The 22,912-nt window shown below is 46.0% G+C and overlaps 1 protein-coding gene across 1 annotated transcript in view; it reads right to left on the reverse strand.

Annotated features, from left to right (window-relative positions):
• Window positions 1-21,010, reverse strand: part of LOC144768072 (solute carrier family 2, facilitated glucose transporter member 1-like) — a 72,424-nt gene extending 51,414 nt beyond the window's left edge. Inside the window, exons 1-4 of the mRNA XM_078651460.1 lie at window positions 20,632-21,010; window positions 14,099-14,339; window positions 4,379-4,541; window positions 3,977-4,164 (exon numbers count right to left, since the gene is read on the reverse strand). Of these exons, the coding sequence (XP_078507586.1) occupies window positions 3,977-4,164; window positions 4,379-4,541; window positions 14,099-14,287 (540 nt within the window). The 5' untranslated portion in view covers window positions 14,288-14,339; window positions 20,632-21,010. The remainder of the gene's footprint in view (window positions 1-3,976; window positions 4,165-4,378; window positions 4,542-14,098; window positions 14,340-20,631) is intronic.
• Window positions 21,011-22,912: the final 1,902 nt, after the last annotated feature.

Raw genomic sequence — 22,912 nt, forward strand, 5'->3', positions numbered from 1 at the left:
GAGACACACATTATCTCTCCACTTACTACCTCCATAGCCTGCATGTCTTTAAGAGCTTATACCGATGCTTAATTTGAGACAGTGTTTTCTGGTGCTCTGCACCAGCCTTAAATTGCTAACACCAGCACTTATGACAGTCTGCCACATGGTGCTGCTGCTTGTTTTATTTAGAGATGAGCAGAACAACAATTGTTTATTAATTCAATATATGTTAAAAATAACAAATACCTGCCACCCAAGCCATTCTTATAGCTTTGGGGCCTGGAATAGTCTGAATTGTCACACCGGGAGGAGTGTTATGGTTAGTAGTTGTGTTGGTACTGTCATTGGCAGCACTGACAGGGGTAATGGTTGGTGCAAGCTGCAGTGGCCTCCTGACAAGGGCCTTGGAACTTATTTTGTTTTACAAATTAAGCACTGACTTACACATACAGGGGCTGTATTTACAAGTCACCGATGCAGGAAAGGAAGATCTGGGATCTGCTCCTCACAAAGATGTGTTGACACAGGAGCCACCATCTTTGAAAGGGCCTATGGGGCTGATGTGAATCTGAAAGAAAGCCCTGCCAATGACACAAATTACCATTGCAAAAAACACAGTTGATGGACAGAATGTAGAACAATGTCATACATTCACCCCAGTACAAGGATCTGGGCCTAAATCCATCGTTTTTTTGCACTCCACACCACCCTGGGTTAGACACTGGCTATATGCAAATCAGCTCTGACCCTGTGCCTCATGGGAACAGTCCAGTCCGAACTACCAAGCCATGTCTTTCTCAGACCGGAATCAAGCATCCAAGGACCGGTTTCTGGCTATCAGCCTTCATCAGCCTGGATAGCTTGACTCCAGTGGTGTGGAGAGCCAGGGACTCACGTCTGAGCATAGCTTGGTAGTTCGGACTGGACTGTTCCCATGAGGCACAGGGTCAGAGCTGATTTGCATATAGCCAGTGTCTAACCCAGGGTGGTGTGGAGTGCAAAAAAACGATGGATTTAGGCCCAGATCCTTGTACTGGGGTGAATGTATGACATTGTTCTACATTCTGTCCATCAACTGTGTTTTTTGCAATTTTCACCCCGAGTGGGCTGGGTATGCTCAGACGTGAGTCCCAGGCTCTCCACATCACTGGAGTCAAGCTATCCAGGCTGATGAAGGCTGATAGCCAGAAACTGGTCCTTGGATGCTTGATTCAGGTCTGGTAAAGACATGGCTTGGTAGTTCGGACTGGACTGTTCCCATGAGGCACAGGGTCAGAGCTGATTTGCATATAGCCAGTGTCTGACCCAGGGTGGTGTGGAGTGCAAAAAAACGATGGATTTAGGCCCAGATCCTTGTACTGGGGTGAATGTATGACATTGTTCTACATTCTGTCCATCAACTGTGTTTTTTACAAATTACCATTGGGCCATCCGACTGGTAGATGGGCATGTGCATCCAGGAGAATCGATGATGGAAATAATTCCTCCAGCACTATCCGTGGTGTAATTCTTCAGAGACTCTCCATTTTTAATGATTCTGACTGAAAACCTGTTGGGCTTGTTTATTTTCAGAACCAACCTAAACTGTACATTTGTTTGAGGAATATAGACAACATGCAGCCCAATCATTGTCCCGCCTCCCCTGGTGGACCTTTTTCTTAAGGCCCTAGAGAGGAAACCTTGCCAGGAGCCACTCACTAAGCACTGAAACACACAAAGAATAATAAAAACATAGGAACTACTTCAAAATTGTAAATTAAAAAGAAATCAAACAAGAAATCCATACTAATATAATAAAGAGAGAGCCCAAACCTTTGAGGCGGGTAATCTCAGGAACCACAGCACCAATCACAACACCCAATACAGCGTTGGAAAGGGCAGTTGCAGCAGAAGGACATAGGCTATGCAGACGCCCACAATATACATTTAAAAGGTAAAAGAACCATGCCAGCAAAGTAGTCCCTTGTGGGCGTGTCTGCGTTGTGCTGGGGGCGTGACAAACGCTGGGGGCGTGTGGTACGTTCCGCCCTTCATGCCATGTCTCATATTGTGTGCTAATCCCACCCTGCTCCCTTTAAATACCCCTGCACCCCATAATCATAACCCACCCTTACTCCTTAAAATACCCCAACACCCTTAAACACTAACCCATCTGTACCCTAAAACCCAAACCTATCCCTAAACCCTAAAAATACCCCTGTACCCCAAAACCCAAACCTAGCCCTGAACCCTATACATACCCATCTACCTCAAAACCCAAACCTACCCCTGAACCCTAAAAATACCCCTGTACCCCAAAACCCAAACCTAGCCCTGAACCCTAAAAATACCACTGTACCCCAAAACCCAAACCTACCCCTGAACCCTAAAATACCCCTGTACCCCAAACCTAGCCTTGAACCCTTAAAATACCCCTGTACCCCAAAAAACCCAAACCTACCCCAGAACCCCAAAAATACCCCTGTACCCCAAAACCCAAACTTAGCCCTGAACCCTAAAAATAACCCTGTACCCCAAAACCCAAACCTACCCCTGAACTCTAAAATGCCCCTGTACCCCAAAACCCAAACCTAGCCCTGAACCCTTAAAATACCCCTGTACCCCAAAACCCAAACCTAGCCCTGAACCCTAAAAATACCCCTGTACCCCAAAACCCATACCTATCCCTAAACCCTAAAACTACCCCTGTACCCCATAACCAAAAACTATATCTGAACCCTTAAAATACCCAAACACCCCAAATCATATACTTCAGTACCCCAAAACATATACCCCTATACCCATACTTACCTTATCCAAACATAAAAAAAAACATGCTTTTACCATTCATGCATTTACAACGAATTTCGTTGTAAATGTATGCGTGGTAAAAGCATATAAAATGTAATGCCATGCGTTATAATGGCATTGCGGAGTCATGGTACTTTCGTAATGAAAGTATGCGGAGTGATGGTATGCGGAAAGAAAGTTGCGGAATAATGGTTGTTTAAATTGTGCTCATGCATGTTGTCGAGTTTGCGCTATATAATATTGCAAGGAAAAATAAAGTAGAGAAACTCGAGTTCACACACTACTAAACGCGCACTCTTAAGTGCATCAGCAGTGCACTGTGAATCGGAGCGTTTCACAGGCCTGTCACAGATAAGAAATGCTATCAAAACGAAATCCTACAAAACAATATACTACTGGCCGGCAGCAATTCATACCCGGACAACGTCGGGACGGGCTGCTAGTACAAACTAAAGAGGAACTTTACGCAAAATAAAAAAATACTTTTATAGCGACTATGGTTGAGAAAAAAGTTCAACTTTCCTAAAACATTAAAGTGAGCGGGCAATCAATTGCAAAGAAGCAATTCTCCCATCAGGGAATTGCTGGTGTAAAGCCCTATGAAGAAGTGCATCCATTTGTAAGCCTGGTGAATTTAAGATGCTGAATCTCCTTATTTTAACGTACACAGGACACCCTAGCCAACTTAAATTACAACAAAAATCAAAGGAGCTCCAGTAAAGTGACCTAAGATTGTGGTTTGCCTATGTTGTGTCTGTGCACCTTCTACTAACTAGGGAGTGAAATTGAAGAAAGCTTTTATGAGCAAAATGGCACATATAGTAGCCCTCATCCCACTGCATTCTCCACCTTTCTGGAATAGCACACGTTCCTATATCACCGTCTATAAAGTATCAGCCAGAGGGGAAAGGGTTTGATTAATTTCAATAGGCACAGCTGACTATGAGCAGAGTTGACCTACTTTAGCAAGTGTTTGAAGCAAAAAATCCCAAGGCGTTGCGGCATTTACAAGCATGAGAGAAATCCCATCCTTAGCACGAATAGACAGCCAGGATTGAGATAAGGTGCTAGATTTTTTGGTTATATTTGAATGGTGTGTATGATTTTGGTAAGCTTTTTGATGTATTTGATGAAGAAGAGAGCCCTTCCAATGTCCTGGATTACCCTAACATCTGACTGTGATAGTTTTGGGTGCCCCACTCACCGCATTGTAGCCTGAGAGCTGTGAGCTGGCATTGATGATGAGGGAGATGATCATCGGTATCCTGTAGCTGGGCACTCGGAAGAGCTGACACATTGTGACTTTGGGTAGGTCCTTGAGGCGGCAAGCTTCCTCTTGCATCTCCTTCATCTCCTCCATGACATCCTGGGTGCCCCTCAGCTTCTGTAGCACTGCAAAAGGAGCAGACATGGGTTTGTGACTGGGAGGATGATGGGCTATGGTTATGGCACAAATGTAGAGAGGCCGCAGATGGAACGATCACCCTGACTGAGAGGCTGCTCGGTCCCTGCCGGAGATCTCTCCCCACATGGGCCAAGCATGAAAGGTGACGTGGCATGCCTCCTCCCCCGGGATGGACACAAACCCAGACGGCAGTGCTCTCACCTCTCTCGGCGATGACGTCCTTCTTGCAGTTGATGAGCAAGTAGCGGGGGCTCTCTGGACAGAAGGGGAGAATAAAAAACTGGAGGACAGCCGGGACCATGGACAATGTCAACATGACCGGCCACCATTGTCTAGTCCCCAGGACGTTCTCCAGACTCATGACCTGCAACAAATATAAAACGCCTTTAAAAACACTAAATTCGGAAACATCCCAAATCCTCACTAACCAATTAAGAATGGTGAGTCTCAATGATTCTATGGACGACATTAAATTCACCCTTATTCTTGCGACATTCATGATAAGCTTTAATGGAGTCTCACTCATTCTCCCATCACTGACACACATGCTCATAGAGGCTGGAAAGGCTGGGGTAGAAACCTCGCTCGCTCAGACGGTGGTCAGAGACTGGTAAGGCTGGGTAGAAAACCTCACTCCCCCTGTGGGTGGTCAGCGGCTGGTGAGGCTGGGTATAAAACCTTGCTTACCCTGAGGGTGGTCAGAGGCTGGTAAGGCTGGGTGTTACAAGATGTCTGCTTGTATGGGCTATTTTGGATTTCAAATTATGGGGCTGGTACTCTAACAGGATCTGTAGCCATGCGCAGTGATTTGTGTTTGTTATGTATACATTGGTGTCCTGTTACCCACGCCATGTGGAAAATTACCAAGTACAAAGCCCGGTCAAATTTTCCAAGGACAACATTTGAGCTGTTCCAAAGCAAGTGCATAAAGATTCCTCATGCTCCCAAAAAGAGAGTCCTGAAATATTATTTAAAAGGACGTTGTACTCTGTTCTGTTTCCCAAACTCAACATGCAACTTTTCCTACAGTATTATGTAATTAAAGTTTTCAAGACTTGATTTCACGTCAGGCAGTTCTCACAGAATTTAGATACATATTTCCATACTCATCACAGCAGTCATTTTACCTTGACAAAAGCAGCAGAACATGTAAAACAGAACTCCTTACACCCATCCATCACTGCTCATATAGGCCAACTGTTAAATGTCATTGTTTACCGAGACACTGCTAACAGAAAACAGCCTGAACAACGAATCCTTAACAACAAGTGTATTAAACAACGAATCCTTAACAACGAGTGTATTAAACAACGAATCCTTAACAACGAGTGTATTAAACAACGAATCCTTAACAACGAGTGTATTAAACAACGAATCCTTAACAACGAGTGTATTAAACAACGAATCCTTAACGAGTGTATTAAACAACAAATCCTTAACAACGAGTGTATTAAACAACGAATCCTTAACAACGAGTGTATTAAACAACGAATCCTTAACAACGAGTGTATTAAACAACGAATCCTTAACAACGAGTGTATTAAACAACGAATCCTTAACAACGAGTGTATTAAACAACGAATCCTTAACCACAACCTTTACCAGAACCACGACCTCATTAACCACTACTGTACACGAACAACGACCACCTGAACCACGACTTACTAAACCAGAGGCAAGTGTCAAAATGTTAATAATGAATCTTAAAAACAAGTGCAATAATAATACAATAATTTGGAACAGGATGTTGATTTTTGGATATATTAAAAAAATTGGGAATGTGTAATATTTAAAAATATATTTGCCATTTACTGATTTTAATTACGAAGTAGAAATACTAATATGTTTTAATTTAGCCTATTAGGCCAGTAGATGGCACTGTAGGTTTGTTGGGTTTCGCCTGGCGAAGGCTGCGCTCTGCGCAGCTTTTCGGCGCAGGCGAAATCCTTTGCTTTCAATAAGGAACTCGGGAACGTCCCCCGGCTCCCATTGGCTAGCTCCATAAATGGAGGCTAGCCATTGGGTGCCGGATCTGTCCGTCAAGGCCGGACCAGATTCGGGGGCGTTCCCGAGAATTTTTCTCTTTTGGCCACGTCATGCGGCGGTGGGCGGGGCTTTTTTTTTGTATGGTTGAGGTTTGTTTGGGCCATTTGGCGGCCGACCGCCGGCCGAGGAAGTCCAGGTGAGTGGTTCCTTTCCTCTCCGTTCCTTTAGCTGTGTGGTCCTGCCTTCCTCCGTGTCCCCCCTCCCGCTCTCCGTGTGCCCGTCCCCCCTCCCGCTCCCTCCCGCTCTCCGTGAGCCCGTCCCCCCTCCCCCCTCCCGCTCTTCGTGTGCCCCTCCCCCCTCCCGCTCTCCGTGAGCCTGTCCCCCCTCCCGCTCTCCGTGTGCCCGTCCCCCCTCCCCCCTCCCGCTCTCCGTGAGCCAGTCCCCCCTCCCGGTTTGTGGGTCTGTGGTTTACAAGATGGTAATAAAAACATATTTGAACAAACTATCGTATGGAAACAAACAAAGTAACATCTGTTTGCCAGGACTCTACTAGTCAAGAATTAGTTAATAAAATAGGGAGGTCACACTGTGTTTATATCGAAGTGCCCGGCCTCTATGTGCGACGGCGGACCTATTATCAGAAGATGCAAGTATTGGAAGCAAAAAGAAATGCAAAACCGGACACAACTGCTGAAAAAATCAGGAGTTGGCTTCTAGAGTTCCTTCAGCCTTGATGTGTAAATGGATGAAGAGCATTCGAATAAAGTTCCTCTGCAGCATGGCAGGTCTAATGCTGGACAAGCGAAAAGTCGAAGGAAAAAACGCTAGAGGAAAAGATGGAAATAAGCTTACAGCCCGTCAGGCTATAGACCAGAATGTATCAGCCCATCGCGTGTCCTCAACCTCTGCCACGTTTGGCACTTCTAGCACAGTTTTATGTTTGTACACATTATTAGAAATCAGAGAGGTGGACCGAGGAAGTCCAGGTGAGTGGTTCCTTTCCTGTCCGTTCCTTTAGCTGTGTTGTCCTGCCTTCCTCCGTGTCCCCCCTCCCGCCGACCCCCCTCCCGCTCTCCGTGTGCCCGTCCCCCCTCCCGCTCCCTCCCGCTCTCCGTGAGCCCGTCCCCCCTCTTCGTGTGCCCGTCCCCCCTCCCGCTCTCCGTGAGCCTGTCCCCCCTCCCCCTCCTGCTCTCCGTGAGCCTGTCCCCCCTCCCCCCTCCCGCTCTCCGTGTGCCCGTCCCCCCTCCCGCTCTCCGTGAGCCAGTCCCCCCTCCCCCTCCCGGTTTGTGGGTCTGTGGTTTACAAGATGGTAATAAAAACATATTTGAACAAACTATCGTATGGAAACAAACAAAGTAACATCTGTTTGCCGGGACTCTACTAGTCAAGAATTAGTTAATAAAATAGGGAGGTCACACGGTGTTTATATCGAAGTGCCCGGCCTCTATGTGCGACGGCGGACCTATTATCAGAAGATGCAAGTATTGGAAGCAAAAAGAAATGCAAAACCGGACACAACTGCTGAAAAAATCAGGAGTTGGCTTCTAGAGTTCCTTCAGCCTTGATGTGTAAATGGATGAAGAGCATTCGAATAAAGTTCCTCTGCAGCATGGCAGGTCTAATGCTGGACAAGTGAAAAGTCGAAGGAAAAAACGCTAGAGGAAAAGATGGAAATAAGCTTACAGCCCGTCAGGCTATAGACCAGAATGTATCAGCCCATCGCGTGTCCTCAACCTCTGCCACGTTTGGCACTTCTAGCACAGTTTTATGTTTGTACACATTATTAGAAATCAGAGAGGTGGACCGAGGAAGTCCAGGTGAGTGGTTCCTTTCCTGTCCGTTCCTTTAGCTGTGTTGTCCTGCCTTCCTCCGTGTCCCCCCTCCCGCCGACCCCCCTCCCGCTCTCCGTGTGCCCGTCCCCCCTCCCGCTCCCTCCCGCTCTCCGTGAGCCCGTCCCCCCTCTTCGTGTGCCCGTCCCCCCTCCCGCTCTCCGTGAGCCTGTCCCCCCTCCCCCTCCCGCTCTCCGTGAGCCTGTCCCCCCTCCCGCTCTCCGTGTGCCCGTCCCCCCTCCCGCTCTCCGTGAGCCAGTCCCCCCTCCCCCTCCCGGTTTGTGGGTCTGTGGTTTACAAGATGGTAATAAAAACATATTTGAACAAACTATCGTATGGAAACAAACAAAGTAACATCTGTTTGCCGGGACTCTACTAGTCAAGAATTAGTTAATAAAATAGGGAGGTCACACGGTGTTTATATCGAAGTGCCCGGCCTCTATGTGCGACGGCGGACCTATTATCAGAAGATGCAAGTATTGGAAGCAAAAAGAAATGCAAAACCGGACACAACTGCTGAAAAAATCAGGAGTTGGCTTCTAGAGTTCCTTCAGCCTTGATGTGTAAATGGATGAAGAGCATTCAAATAAAGTTCCTCTGCAGCATGGCAGGTCTAATGCTGGACAAGCGAAAGGTCGAAGGAAAAAACGCTAGAGGAAAAGATGGAAATAAGCTTACAGCCCGTCAGGCTATAGACCAGAATGTATCGGCCCATCGCGTGTCCTCAACCTCTGCCACGTTTGGCACTTCTAGCACAGTTTTATGTTTGTACACATTATTAGAAATCAGAGAGGTGGACCTCTGTCTAGTGAACAAATGTTTCCGTAGCAAAGTGGGTAGGAAAGATGAAATTACACGTGTGAACAAAGCTCATGAAATAAGTATTTTACTAGGACAGTGGGTACATCTTTTAGCAAGAGTCAGGACAACTACCCCTTTATGGGCACAATGGTGGGAGTGGGAGATCAAATAAAAATAGGGCAACTTTGAATAGGTCTCAGTTTTTATCATTAGCCTCCAGAAGCTCTTCCCTTACAAAGCAGAAATCCTCCAAAGATTTTTTGCTGTAAACTTTGCTAAAGACTTGGCTATTTAGTTCGTATTTCTAGACTCCCTATTATCCTATTTAGAGATCAGACTTGCTATTTAGCACTCTTTGGAGTAGCTGGCACACTATACAAATCCTTAAATAATAATAATAGCTCAGATTGATTTTTATTTGGCGGAATTACAGTTAGAATAATTCGGAGTTTGTATCTTATGAATACACTCCCCAGATAATGCATATCAACAACAAAGTCATCTTCTGCCCTAGCCAATAGGTTGATTGTATGAAAATATCCGCTCTAAAAGAAGCTGTTTGAGTTACTTTTGATAGAGGAGCATTGACTGTTGAATTTCCATCGAAAAACAATGACATCATTTCGGAAATCGATTTCACAGATTAGCAAGAACAAATAGTTGTGTTGTAGATTACATGGACCCTGATATTAATGCCTGTCGGTGTTGACTGTAGGAAGGCTTGCACTGTTTTATGGAATATACTTGGTTATCGAACTTTGTTTATTATGGTAGATGATTAAAGGCTAGTAACATTGCGAGCTGTCCTTTTGGTTCCAGAAGTTTAGGTTCTAGATTCTTTCTTACTGGATGGATTTCATTGCTTTGATATTCCAGATAATGCACATTTAATGGGATACCCTTCTGCGGTAATTAACACTTTTGCCATTTGAAACACTAGAATTGTGAGCGCTAGGATCTCACTTTATTTACATTTTGTACTAGCTGTCCATCTAGTATTTGAATCTGATGGTCAAAACACTACATATGAATTACTTGCAATAAATATGTACCTGAAACGAAATAAGTATTTTATAAGAACAGTGGTCCTTGGAAAGCAACTAATATAGATACACAATCTGTATAGAGTAGAATCAGTGCTACATTAATACTGCCCAGCCGGACAGTGAAAGTTAATGAATAACAAGGTTAAGATCTGACACGAACAAATAAAGTGGGACAAAATTCTGCGTCCTATTCATTACAAAACATATACAGTAAACAAAACATTCAGGCAGGACAAAAAAGGCTTGTTTGCAATGTAAACAGTTAAACAAGCAAAAAGAAAAACAACAATCATTACACTAGAATATCAATTAAGATTGTGTGCACGGTGTGTTATGTTCATATGGCGGGGTGTCGCCTGCTGCTCAGAGCCGTCACTCGCTGTGTCCTGCACCTAATACTGAACCCTGCCCATCAAACAGCACCTGCTCTCGCCAGTCTTGCCGATTTCAAGCAAAACAAACCATACCCCAAAAACCTTCGACATCAAGCCATGCCGATTCATCACTGAGCCCAGGTCAGCGCCCCGGACAGCCATGCATGACCAGCATTGAACCCGCCCAAGCCTGACGCCCGTGGGCTTCTCGACTACACCCAGCACTAAGCGTGGCCTGTTGCATGATTTAACCCAGACAACACTGACCCATGCCCATCCATCCTTCACCCTTCAAACCGTCCAACACGGACCCACTGATAGCCACTCTTCAACCCGTGCAACACTGAGCCACGCCCATCCAACCGTCAGCCCATCCCACACTAACCCACGCTCATCTACCCTTCAAACTGTCCAACACTGATCCACGCCCGTCCATCAACCTTCAAACTGCTCAACACTGACCCACTGCTCTCCACTCGGGTGTACTTGTGCTGTCACTATACGGTGCATAGCTGCTATCACGGTGAGAGGTGCACGGTACATTATACATTGGGTCAGATGTAGATGCTCTCACTAAAAGCTGCATGCGTGTCACTACTGTGAGATCTCCACATACATGTGCCCTTTGTCAGATGAATGTGTGCTATCACGAAAAGGTGTCCATGAGCCATCAGTGTGAGATGTTCATGTACCCGGACACTTTACTTTGTCAGACGCACGTGCTCTCACTGTACACCCGCCTTCATTGGGGCATGTTCGTGTACTCACTATGAGGTGTGTGTGTGCGTTTACTGTGAGGTGTGTGTGTGTGTATATATAAATATATATCCTCAGTATAAGCATCTTTCTTTCAGTCAGCACTATGATAGATGTATGTTCGCACTGCAAGATGACCGTTCTCTCCCTGCACAGTGTAACTGTATCTTCAGCATAAGATACTTATCCCACTCTATGCATGACACGTGCCTCCGTTGTGAGATGTACCAACACACACGGCCTCTTCATAGCGAGGACTGCTTGTCATCTGTGTATGACACGCCCTCTGTGCAACGTTTGTCCTATAAGATGTTTGTGTGTATGTGTACTCACTATAAAGTCCTGTCTGGTGGCCCCCCTCCCCCCCTCTTGTTTACGTTAGGTCTCTCATTTGCGAAAGATTAAGCTATTGACATTGTAAATGACAATGCCATTTATTTATCTGTTTTCAAAACCAACACATAAATAAATAATTTGTCATTTGCAATGCCAATAGCTCTAACTTTGTCAAAGGCGAAACCGTTGCATTGTAAATGCTTGTTTTTAAGTGATGTGATGAAGATCAGACCTCGATGCGAGTGATCTTAGTTATTGAGTTGAAAAAAAGACATCGCAGCAAAATACAGGAGTTTGTACAGAGATCTAGGGACGTCCATTAGAAGAGAGTTGAAAATACAATCTGAAAAATAGGAGGCTGCATATGACAGTGTCAGCTGTGAAAATTGAATACGCCGTAAACCTTGATTCAATCTGGCCGACCCCATTTCAAAGCAGAACTGAAATAAGAGAGGAGAGATTTTGTGGAACACCCAAGACAACAGTTATTATTCAAAAGGATAGTCGAGGAAAACTTTGAGCAAGCTATAATCTTAATCATTGACAGCGCTTCATTGGAAATCAAATGGTGATAACGAAATTTAATATATGCATGTATCACCTTTAAGAAAAGCAGTACTTGAATATTTCTTCAGGTCTATAGCTCTCTTTTCACTGAACTGTTGATTCTTACATTGAATCAAGAATTAAAAGTGACCATCTTCCACAGGCTGTTTCAATTCACACCTTGACTGGTAGATTCAGGAAAAATAATAAATGATAAATGTTCGTGGTTTAGTAATTCGTTGTACAGGATGTAGTGGTTTGGTTTGGGTAGTGGTTTAGATTTCGTGGTTTAGCCATTCGTTGTCAATGGGGTAGTTGTTTAGTCATACAACCACTGCTAACACTACTTATCGCACTCACATAGCAACATATCAAGCAAAGGCCACGTCAAACTGTCTACGTATATGCTTTGACAAGTCCTCCTGCAATGCACATGAAACTCCACAGCCCATTGGCTCATGAATTCTTGAAACCCACTGACTGTAAACAACAAAAACACCAACAGAATCACACACGAGAGCTCATTAACCGCACCATATCCCGGTCTCTTGTTGGAATACTCAAAATCAGGATGAGAAGATACCCAATGAATGGACCCATACAGTCTAGCTCATTCCATCTATACTGGCCGCATGCACGCAAATGATATTGTGGTACATTCCTTTTTACCTATATTGGGGAATCTAACCGCACTGATGTGGGAGAGGTGTGGCGCCGCGGCCAGGGCGACTGACGCTGGAATCTGGGGACCACGGTTCGATCCCCGGCTCCGGCGGCAGGTCAGCCCAGCACCATGTGACTCTGGGCAATAGCTCGCTTAATCTTCCCGACGGCCCCCAGCGCCTAGAGACCCTTACGGGTGATTGTGCGCTTTACAAATGTGGACTTTACTTTACTTTATGTCTGACTCTCTACACTCCTTCCTCCCTGATTCTCGCCTCCTCCTCAACCCCTTCCCCGCATCTCACTCTGCCTCTCCCCTTCTCCCTCTGAACTTCGACACCCCCTCCCCCTATGGATCTCCATCACCCTTAAACACCCAGCACATTCTATTACCCTATTTTATGTAACTCATGTTTTAATGCACATTGTTTTACTTTACTGTAATTGTTTACCTCTCTTGTAAAGCGCTCTGATACCCCCGGGTCCAGTAGCGCTATATAAAACCTTGGAAATAAATAAATAAATAAATATACTAGTTGGTTCTTTTCCTCTCGGAACAATGTTGAATTATAAGATTCTGTCAAGAGGCAACTGGACCGAGGAATGTGGTTGAGGGGCATTAATAACTCTGCTCTAACCTTCACTTGTGTGTCTGTGTCTCTTAATCTATACTACTATTATAAAGCAAGAACTTTGAACCTTTGAGGCGGGTGAACTCGGGAACCACAGCGCCAATCCACACACCCGATACATCATTGTAATCGTCAGGGTGTGCAGATGGACCTAGGCTATATAAACTATAAAAATATGCGTTATTTAAAAAATGTACCTTAAAAAAAAAAGTAGTCCCTTCGAAGTAGCGCCGGCCACGACCTGCGTGCTGACGTCAGGAGCGCAGGGAGGAGCGGCGTCCAGGAGCGTGAGGAGGAGCGGCGGACATGGCGCGGGGGAGGAGTGGTGACCAGCAGCGGACAGGCGGTGAGGACCGGCGGACATGCGGGATGAGTGGTGACGAGCGGCAAGGAGCGGTGAACTGAGGAGCGCGGGGGAGGAGCGGTGGCTGAGGTAAGGCTCCCGCGGACCCACGGACAATGTTTGGTCGGGGGGGGGTCGGGGCAGGCAGGGGTCGGGGCAGGCGGGGGACGGGGCAGGCGGGGGAAGGGGCGGACGGGGGCCCAGGCTGCTGGACAATGTCGGGGCGGGCGGGGGGTCGGGGAAGCCTGATTGCTCCCGGACAAGGTCGGGACGGGCTGCTAGTGGTACAATAAATATACACTCAACATCACTGGTGTGCCATTCATCCCCATGTTGGTGGCACCACATACATCAAGTTTAACTCATTAACTCCATTGCTGGCCGCATACACATCACTCAATTCTTACTAACCCCTCAAACAGTCCAACCGGTGGACAAGACTCTCATATAGTTGTATGATTTCCCTATTTTGATATAAAAAACAAAGAACAACTTCACAGTTCAATCAATCAGTAGATTTGTAGGGCGCTGTTTGTCACCCGTGAGGGTATCCAGGCGCTGTTCACCCAATACAGAGCGCCCGCGCTGGCAAGAAGACAGCAAACTTACCTGCCCAACTAAGATCCCAATGGTGTAGGATAGCTGGTTTATGGTGGAGAAGGCCCCGCGCAGGTGTGTGGGTGCCACTTCCTGGATGTACAACGGTACAAGCGTCATGGTGAGGCCACAGAAAAATCCCATCACTAAGCGTCCAATGATCAGCAGCTCAGGGCACGCGGCTAGCTTTGATATGCCCATAAATCCCACGGCCAACAAGGAGAGGGAGTTGGCGATAAGGATGGCACTCCGTCTGTAGGAAACAAGACCCACTCAAGCTTTTTGTAATACACAATGTATACATTCTAGTAGCCATCCATTAAGCCATAAGCTGTGTTTGGTGTCAACAGCAGTGTTTGTGTCTATGCATTTTGTCTGTATGCATCTGTCATGCCCATAGTAAATCATGCTAAACTTTTACTTTTACAAACTGTAAACAGAACTTAATCCCCCAAGGAGATTTGGTAGCAGCAGTAGTCATTACATGGTATACTGTGACATCAATGCAAGATGGAGGACATTGTAAACACAGTCTAATGTTAGCGTAAGCTCAGTTCGTATTGCTCTTTAGTAACAGACTATCGACTCTCACAGACACATCTTGCAGAAAAACTATGGGGACAAAAACAACCTCCAAATGCAAACTGATCAATAGACAAAGCACTCAGAATTATTCTTACACACTTAATTTTCCTTAGCTGGGGTTTTGATATTTGCACAGGATACAGCTTGCCAGGGAGGCGAAAGCAGCATGTGCTATGTTTGAACAGATAACTCTTTTATTCCAAGAATGCGTTGAATTTGTTTTTGAATTGCAGTGTGTAATGTATTAGTAATCAAGCTTACTCTAACATAAGTCAATGTCATGCTTTCTTACATTTTGAATGTGACACCATAATAAACCACTGCCTCTGGTATTTTCCTTGCTGTAACAAAGAATTGTGGGCTTACAGAGGGAGGCTTGGTGAGAGGAGATGTGGGAAGGAAGGGGAAGGAAAGGAAAGGAAGGGGAGGAGAGGGGAGGGAAAGGGAAAGGGAGGGGAAGGGAATAGCGGCCACAATAGTTCCTCTATGTGACTGGAGGGTGTTGAAGGTACTGAGACTGAGGAAGGTGTTATCTGCTGCAAGTCGCCTGCTGCAACTGCAAACCATAGCCTGGAGTCAGAGAAGGCAGTCAGGAAAATGTGTGGATCTTTCTTCAAAGTGCAGAAAAGCTTTGAGAGAAACAACTAACTACCTGAAGCATGCTTTGCAATGTTGTCACATATTTTGCAAATCTTTTTCAGCAACAGTGAACACCATTTTCCAATACTTTCCTGTATCTTTTCATGAATGGATATATCTTTATACTTACTCAAAAGGGAAGTGCAAGTGCTGTTGCATCATGCTGTAGTGTTCTTAAGGAGCCCTTGCTCCTTTCTTAAATTAGAGCAGGGAAGGGACAGTCCTGTTGGATATGGTGATATCGTTACAGATCCTAGGTGCTTAGATAAGGAGGACTGTGGCTCAATGGTTAGAGCGGCAGACCCTGATGCAGAGGTCTGGCCCGGGACCAGGGTTCAATTCCCGCCTCGGCGGGTCTTGAGCTAAATTTCCTCGGACCTGTTAATTCTTGCCTCGGTGCCTATTCTAATCACGGGCCCCACGCTGCAACTCTGGGCAATAGCTTGCTTAGCCTCCACACCGGCCCCAACAGAGCTAAGGATGCCTGGCTTCACCCTGGGGGTGCGCAGGAGTGGACACTTCACAGGGAAAGCCAGGAAGGGTTCCATAGCGGTATGAGTATCAGCGCCAGGGAGCTGAATAGGCGACACCGCAAGGTGACCGTCTGGTGACAGTGCGCTCTATAAGTACCATGACATTTACATTTAGATGGAGGAGTCCTTTTGATTAATTTCTGGCATTTTGTGCACTACTTTGTTTTCATGTTGATGATGTTCTAAGAACCAGTGGTCCACCAGAGATGGTAAGCTTGTCTCCCAGGAGGGCAGGTGTGCCAGTTGTTCCAGCTTTGAAGATGATGCCTCTGGTCTTGGGTCAATGGAGTTCCATTGTGTTGGGGCTGGTGTGGTCATATTCCCTCAGGCCCTTAATGAGGCGTGTGCAGTTTGAAGGATTCCCTTTAGGAGGGTCACTGTGAAGTCAAGGCGATGTGGGGCAAGGCATTGTCACCATCAGGGATTCCTCAAAGAAATGAGGTTGTGTTTGTGGGTCACATTGTTTGGGCCTATTGGTAGCGCAGTCACAGTTCACATCAATAAAATTGACTTTTTCCCACACAGTCCAATAATCTAATTGTCCACATTTATACACCCCCAAAAACAAAAATATATTGGTGTTTGAAATAATGTATGCATCTGTATTGTCCTCCCTAATAGCGAAAACTAAATTTATAAATACAGTATGGACAATAATACCCCACTTCAACTTCACCAATCCAAAAAATGGGAATAATAGAAAAAAAAAGAAAAAAAAAATATATATATATATATATATATATATATATTCCGAGCAATTTCAAAAAGACACCGCACTCTTCTCGGATATTTTCAAGCGTATTTAATCCAACTTTAAGAAAAACTTCCTCACCTACGCGTTTCGAACACAACTGTTCTTGATCACGGTACCGTGATCAAGAACAGTTGTGTTCGAAACGCGTAGGTGAGGAAGTTTTTCTTAAAGTTGGATTAAATACGCTTGAAAACATCCGAGAAGAGTGCGGTGTCTTTTTGAAATTGCTCGGAATAATTTACGAGTCTGGTCCTTGACTCGTCACCTGCACCAGCTGGCCGGCCGCTCCTCCTCCAGCAAGGGACGTTTGCTCTGAATATATATATATATATATATATATATATATATATATATATATATATATATATGACGAACAAAATCCTCAGACCTCCACACCGCGTGGCGTGGCGAAAGAAGGAGACAGACCCCACGGCTTCAGGCAAGATGTTTTATTGTTGAACTTTCTGGCAACGCGTTTCGAGTATTGTGTACTCTTGATCATATATATATATATATATATATATATATATATATATATATACATACAGGAAATCAAAATTCCGATTTTGCCTGGTTACAGGGTACTTGACAGATGTATAGGGCTTCATCATGAGTGGCAGGTACAATTGTGGAGTTTTTATAGCAACAGGTAAATATTGCATCTCGCAGATACATTTCAGCAGACCAAACCTTACTAAATTGAATGTGGAAAATATTTTAGTAAAATACCAGGACATGTAGACTTAGGTGCTGTCAATACCAAAATCCATGTGATGCCCCATTGGTGATAATTATGGCACATGATAAAATCCGAACTTCTCGGTGTCAGACACTGCGGCATTCACAATGAGGCCCTAAGTAGCAGAAACATACGGGATACATAGAGTCCACATAGAAGCCAATATGGTTCTAGATTACCATTATTGAAGCCTCTACGACCGCTGCGATTCCTACTAATGTGACCCGGCAAGGCACAAAACCCTCATCAAAACATTAGAATTGGATAGAGGGTTGATCATTAGTCTTAGGTGCAGATGTGAAATTGAGTAAACTTAAAAAGGAAGTATTTGAATATACTGCATTCAGCATAGTAGATGGTGGTAGGAATGGTGCAACACACAACAGTATGAAACACGTCCTACATTAGGTTAAAATGGCTCCATCCAAACAGGAAGTAAGCCCTTAATGGCTGTCTTACTTGTTGGTATGGTGGCCATGCTTCTGTTGGTGTTTTACAGCAGTCAAATCCAAGCAGCATCCAAGTACTCACAGCTGTAAGGAATGCTCTCCTCTGAAGGAAAGCACACACCATGTAAGTAATTTCCAGAGAGAGCTACTATTTGACTTAAAAAAATAACTGAAATGTGAGTAAACTGAGCTGCATCCACCAGGTGGGCTGGTGCAGCATCTGAGAGTGATGCCTACAGCCCCCACACTCTCTGAGGGGATGCCCACCACCCACACACTCTCTGAGGGGATTGCCCACAACCTACACCCTCTCAGATGTTGAAAAGGGGTTGTTTTGAGCAAGAGGGAAATCCGGTGTCGGCTGCCTGAGCTGATGCCATGCCCACCAGTGCTTAATTTGTAAAATATGAAGTGCAGGTGCTGAAATTTTTGTCGGAGGCCACACCCACTTTTTTGGGCTCCACCCACTCCCTCCACTAGCTCCACCCACTTACTTTATTAGCTCCACCCACATCGGGAGGCGAGCCCAAAAACCCAGATGTATACAGAAGGCATGATCATCTATATAAAGTTATCAATCCAGGTTTTCAGTTGTTTCCTGGTGACATGGTATTATTACTCCAATATGCATATCGGGTACAGATGGGTAGAGCGAGGGTGTGGGGGATTATAATAACACTGTTCTTAACATGCCTGTTTTCCACAGATATTGTATGTTGCAGTCAGTTGCTGTGCCAATAAAGATTATTAAAAAAAAACTCATCCGGGTGAACCATGCATTTGTGACGCAAAAATACGGAATTGAAAAACAACAAACGAATAGCAGAGATGCGGGCGGGGATGGCACAGGCTGTGGGGACAGAGGAAGACGTTGCACCCCTCTGCAGGGAGCATCAGTACTCTGGGGGGCATAGAATAGTGGTGAGTAGGCTTGGGATTCGGGAAGCTGCACTTGCAGAACACTAGCAGCATGTGGAGAGCGTGATCGGGCAGGCAGGGTATTACAGGACTTGGGTATTATTGGCAGGACTTTTGAGGTCGGAAGTCAAGTTCCCAAAGTCACCGGCCGAACGGAACCGCCATTAGATCGCTGACTTGGGACTGGGTCCTGGAGATACTGAACTCAGTCATCACAGCCTCAATCATGTTAACTACTACATCACTGTACTGGCCAGCGGAGGGACAGGCAGACTCACTGTTACAAGACGACTACTTTGGCCACTGTCAGCTACGTACTAAACCTTCCTTCCAGTTTCACATAGATCCGCTGCTCTGTGCTGGCTGTGGATGACATATGACCAGATGGTGTGTACAGCAAAAGTGCAAAACCCCCGTGCTGGACTGGGTTTCCACTCCAGTGGAGTTTTTCTCTGACTGCATATAATTATAGCACTCACTGCAACTCTCGTCTCGAGCCCCAAAACTTCACATGTATGGTAAAGCCAGAGGGTGTCCGTGTGTGTCCTACAAGTGTGGCAGCCAGCCAGATAGGATAGTGCAGGGTTTTTTAGGCATGCGCGATGCGCACAGTTGCACTGACATGGTGCCGCAATCCTGGTTTAATCTAAATGAGAGCCCATAGGCGCAGCAGATATTTTACCACAGTCAAAATAAAATGCGCATTTAAGGACCCGGTGGCTCCGTGGCTGGCTAGCTGGCACCGCACCGCAAGTCAGCCGGTAGGCAGTAGCACCCGATTGCGGGCGCCTGAGGCTGAGCCCGGCTTGTGCGGCGGCCGGCTGCTGGCCTGGCGTGCAACAGTGGAGGGCTTAAATATGGAACAGAACTGGCGGGAGGTAGAGTGTTACGGGAAGGGAAGCGCACACCTCAAGCAGCTTAGATTGGCACTGCTGCAGTAACTCAGCCCCGGGAACAACAATGACGTCACGTCTTACAGTCAGGACAGGAGTCAGTCACGCATATTACCCGGAGCTCTCCAGGCAGGTTGGCGTGCAAATCAGGGGTCAAAATCGAGCCAGGCAAGACGCAATGTCCAGTCATCACGATATGATATCAGAATGGGGTGGGCCAATTGAAAGCGGCGCGCGGACAGTCACTGAGGTCAGGGGGCTCACATACATTCACATAATAAATAATTGCACTAAAAGTAACTCTCTGTGCAGCAGTGTGCCATACACTTTTAGAACTGTCATTTCAGGAAAAAAGGCAAGGTCATCTGCAGGTTACATCAGAAGCATTTGTTTGTACAGTCTTTTCTATAATTTCCTACACAACTTGCACTTTAGGTGGTTTTTATCTGGATGGTGGTTAAATTGTTAACACGGCCTAATAAACAATGCAAAGTAAAAACTACCGTTTTGAAAACAATTACTGCGTTATTGCAATGCAATCACAGCACGCCAAGTCGAGCAGTGACACTGAATGCCAAAATACTTTATCGGAACAATTTCAATTTAATGATTATCATTTGAGATAGTCAGTATGTTGGCCTGGCCATCCTGAAAACCGAATGGAGCAACAATAAGCTGGCTGGCTCGATGGATTCAGGCCCAATTACAACAACTGACCTTTAGCAATTTACAGTACTTCTTTGGCACGCACAACTCAAATACCAGGCCGACGATAGATTCATTTCTGCCTGTAAAAATACCTAGAAATCCATTAGGTTCCATTCTGGCACCGTCGCAGACTCGCACCTCCTCCCACCTCCCCTCCCCTCCCCTTCCTTCCCCCTCGTCCACCGGAATGAAAGAAAAACTGAAGGAACAAAGTGTGGGAGCAGATCGGGTCATCATCACCTAAGCTTAACTTAAAACTGTAAGTCATTAGTGGTGCTCTTAACTAACTTAATTTATTGTTGTATTATTATCTTCAGTACTTCTTACCGTTATTCATGGTGTGGGGCCAGTCGGCAGGCAGGCAGTGGCACACACACTGCTAGAGGCTAGCTTAGCTAGCTAGCTAGCTCTGCCCAGCTCTACTTTGCTGCGTGCTTGCTACTAGCAGCAGGCCACAGTCTGCCAGGCCCAGCCAAGTAACTGGAGACAGTACACCGACCCGGGCCAACCGGCTGCAGCAGGCCCGGCCACCAGACCATCACGGACCGCTGGCACAGCACAGCACAGGGCAGCCAGCAAGCCCAGGGTCAGCTCAGCTGGCTCTGCCTCTGCCCTTCGGTGTCGTCGTCGTTGGTAGGGCCGCTGGGGCCGTCGCGCCTAATTTGTGCTCTCTTGGCGTTGGTGGGGCAGCAGTGGAGGAGCTGCGCCTGCCGCTGTAACTAACTGCGCAGCGCGGTGGTTATGCTGGGGCGTGGCTAGCCTGTGGCAGCCTGCCTAAACGAAAATGAAAAAAAATCTGCGCGCGCTGCAGCGCTCACACACAGCCCCTACCCCCATCAGAACCTCCAGCCCGGCCCCACCTGGCAACTTCCGTTTCGAGGCCCCCTGGCCCGCCCACCTCCTGCACCCTGTGTCAAATAGAAACTATCAACAACTCTGCAGCCGGCCGGCCGCCAGCCAGGCGCCAATGCCATGATGATGAAAAAATGATGAAACGTCAACGAAAGTTAACTACTTCAGTTCTAGTACACACAGACAGACAGTCACACACTGCATATATTATTTATTAAATATTCGCTGCCAGCCTGCCCTTGAATTGCTTTGGTTGGAGTTGGCCTGGGGGCTGGACAGGGGCAGCCGAGGGTGCCTGCGCCTGGGTGCATTTCACGGTCAGAGAGAGAGTCAGAGTCACAGTTGCAGCTGCGGCTGACACCAACTTGCAAGTTGCAACATGACTACGGTTACCCCGCCCGGCCCGGTCCCAAACGCTGTCTAACACTGACAGTCAGTGAGTGACGTGATTGATGAGACTGTGACTCTCGGAGTCGACGGCCGGCGGGATATGAAAACACGCTGCAGCGGGACGGGAGCCATGAGCCAGCAGTGAGTGGCTGCACGTACAAAGAATGCACGTACAATTAAGAAAGTTATATTTATTTTTACAGTCAGCAGTCAAGATTCATAGATCCGGCCCTGATATTTAAGTGCCGGTGCTGAGCACCGGATAGCACCGGCACAAATCTTTCTTGTAACTTCACCACAGTCATATGTAAGCACACTTTCCAAATTAAAGGAATGTTGTGAAGAAATGCAAGTACCAGGAAACAAAGCTGGAAGCTGTAATATATCCGTAGTTTGGTATTTCGTGCTAGTGACAGGTAAGCAGCATGGAAGGAATTCTCTGTCTAAAGAAATGCAAAAGCAGTGAAACTAAGAAGGAAGTCTTCCATTGGTTATCTGAACCCAAGCCACGCCCACGCATGTCCTTTGTTATTTCACCTCAGAGGTATGTAAGCACCATGTAAGCTTTCCAAATGAAAAAGATTATTCTCTTCTGAAGAAATGCAAAAGCCATGAAACTAAGAAGGAAGTCCTACATTAGTTTTCTAAGGTGAAGGCACACGCCAAGCTTTGTTATAAGCGACAAGCATCGTGTAAATGCCCCCAAATGTGAGGCATATTCTCCCCTAAAGAATGGCAAAAACATGAAATTTGTCAGGAGTATTTAACAACAAAAATACTGGCAATGAAAAAGAACTGTACTGCATCCACCACAGTGCATTGAGACAGGACAGAAGCAACAAGTGAGAGTATGAACCATACCCTGCAGAATGTGTATATGTAAACATTATCAGCCAGATTCATCAAGCCGAAATCGGCTCGCAAAGGAATCTGGCCCTTTGCGAGCGCTTTTTTGCAGTTGGGATTCATCATCCCAAATGCAAAAATCGCAATTTTAGAAATCGCTAAATTGCGAATAATTGCATTTAAGGAATCTCAATTTGAGATTCCTTAAATGCAATTCATGAACCATTTTAAAATTGCGAATTCGCAATCTGGGGCCGCTATTTACCGCAAATAAATAGCGAAAACTTAGAAAAATGCACTTCAGTGCATTTTTCTAAGTTGTATGTTACACACACACATGTCCTTTGGACATGTGTGTGCGCAACACCAGTGTACCTTACCATTTCATGGGGTGCTACAGGGTGTCCTTTGGACACCCTGGCACCCTTGAAATTGCTTCCTTATTTCCGATTCGGTAATAGCGAATTACAAATAAGGATTGACTCCCCATTCATTCCTATGGGCCTTTAGGCCCATAGGA

Source organism: Lissotriton helveticus, chromosome 7 (assembly GCF_964261635.1).
Source record: "Lissotriton helveticus chromosome 7, aLisHel1.1, whole genome shotgun sequence".
NCBI lineage: Eukaryota > Metazoa > Chordata > Amphibia > Caudata > Salamandridae > Lissotriton > Lissotriton helveticus.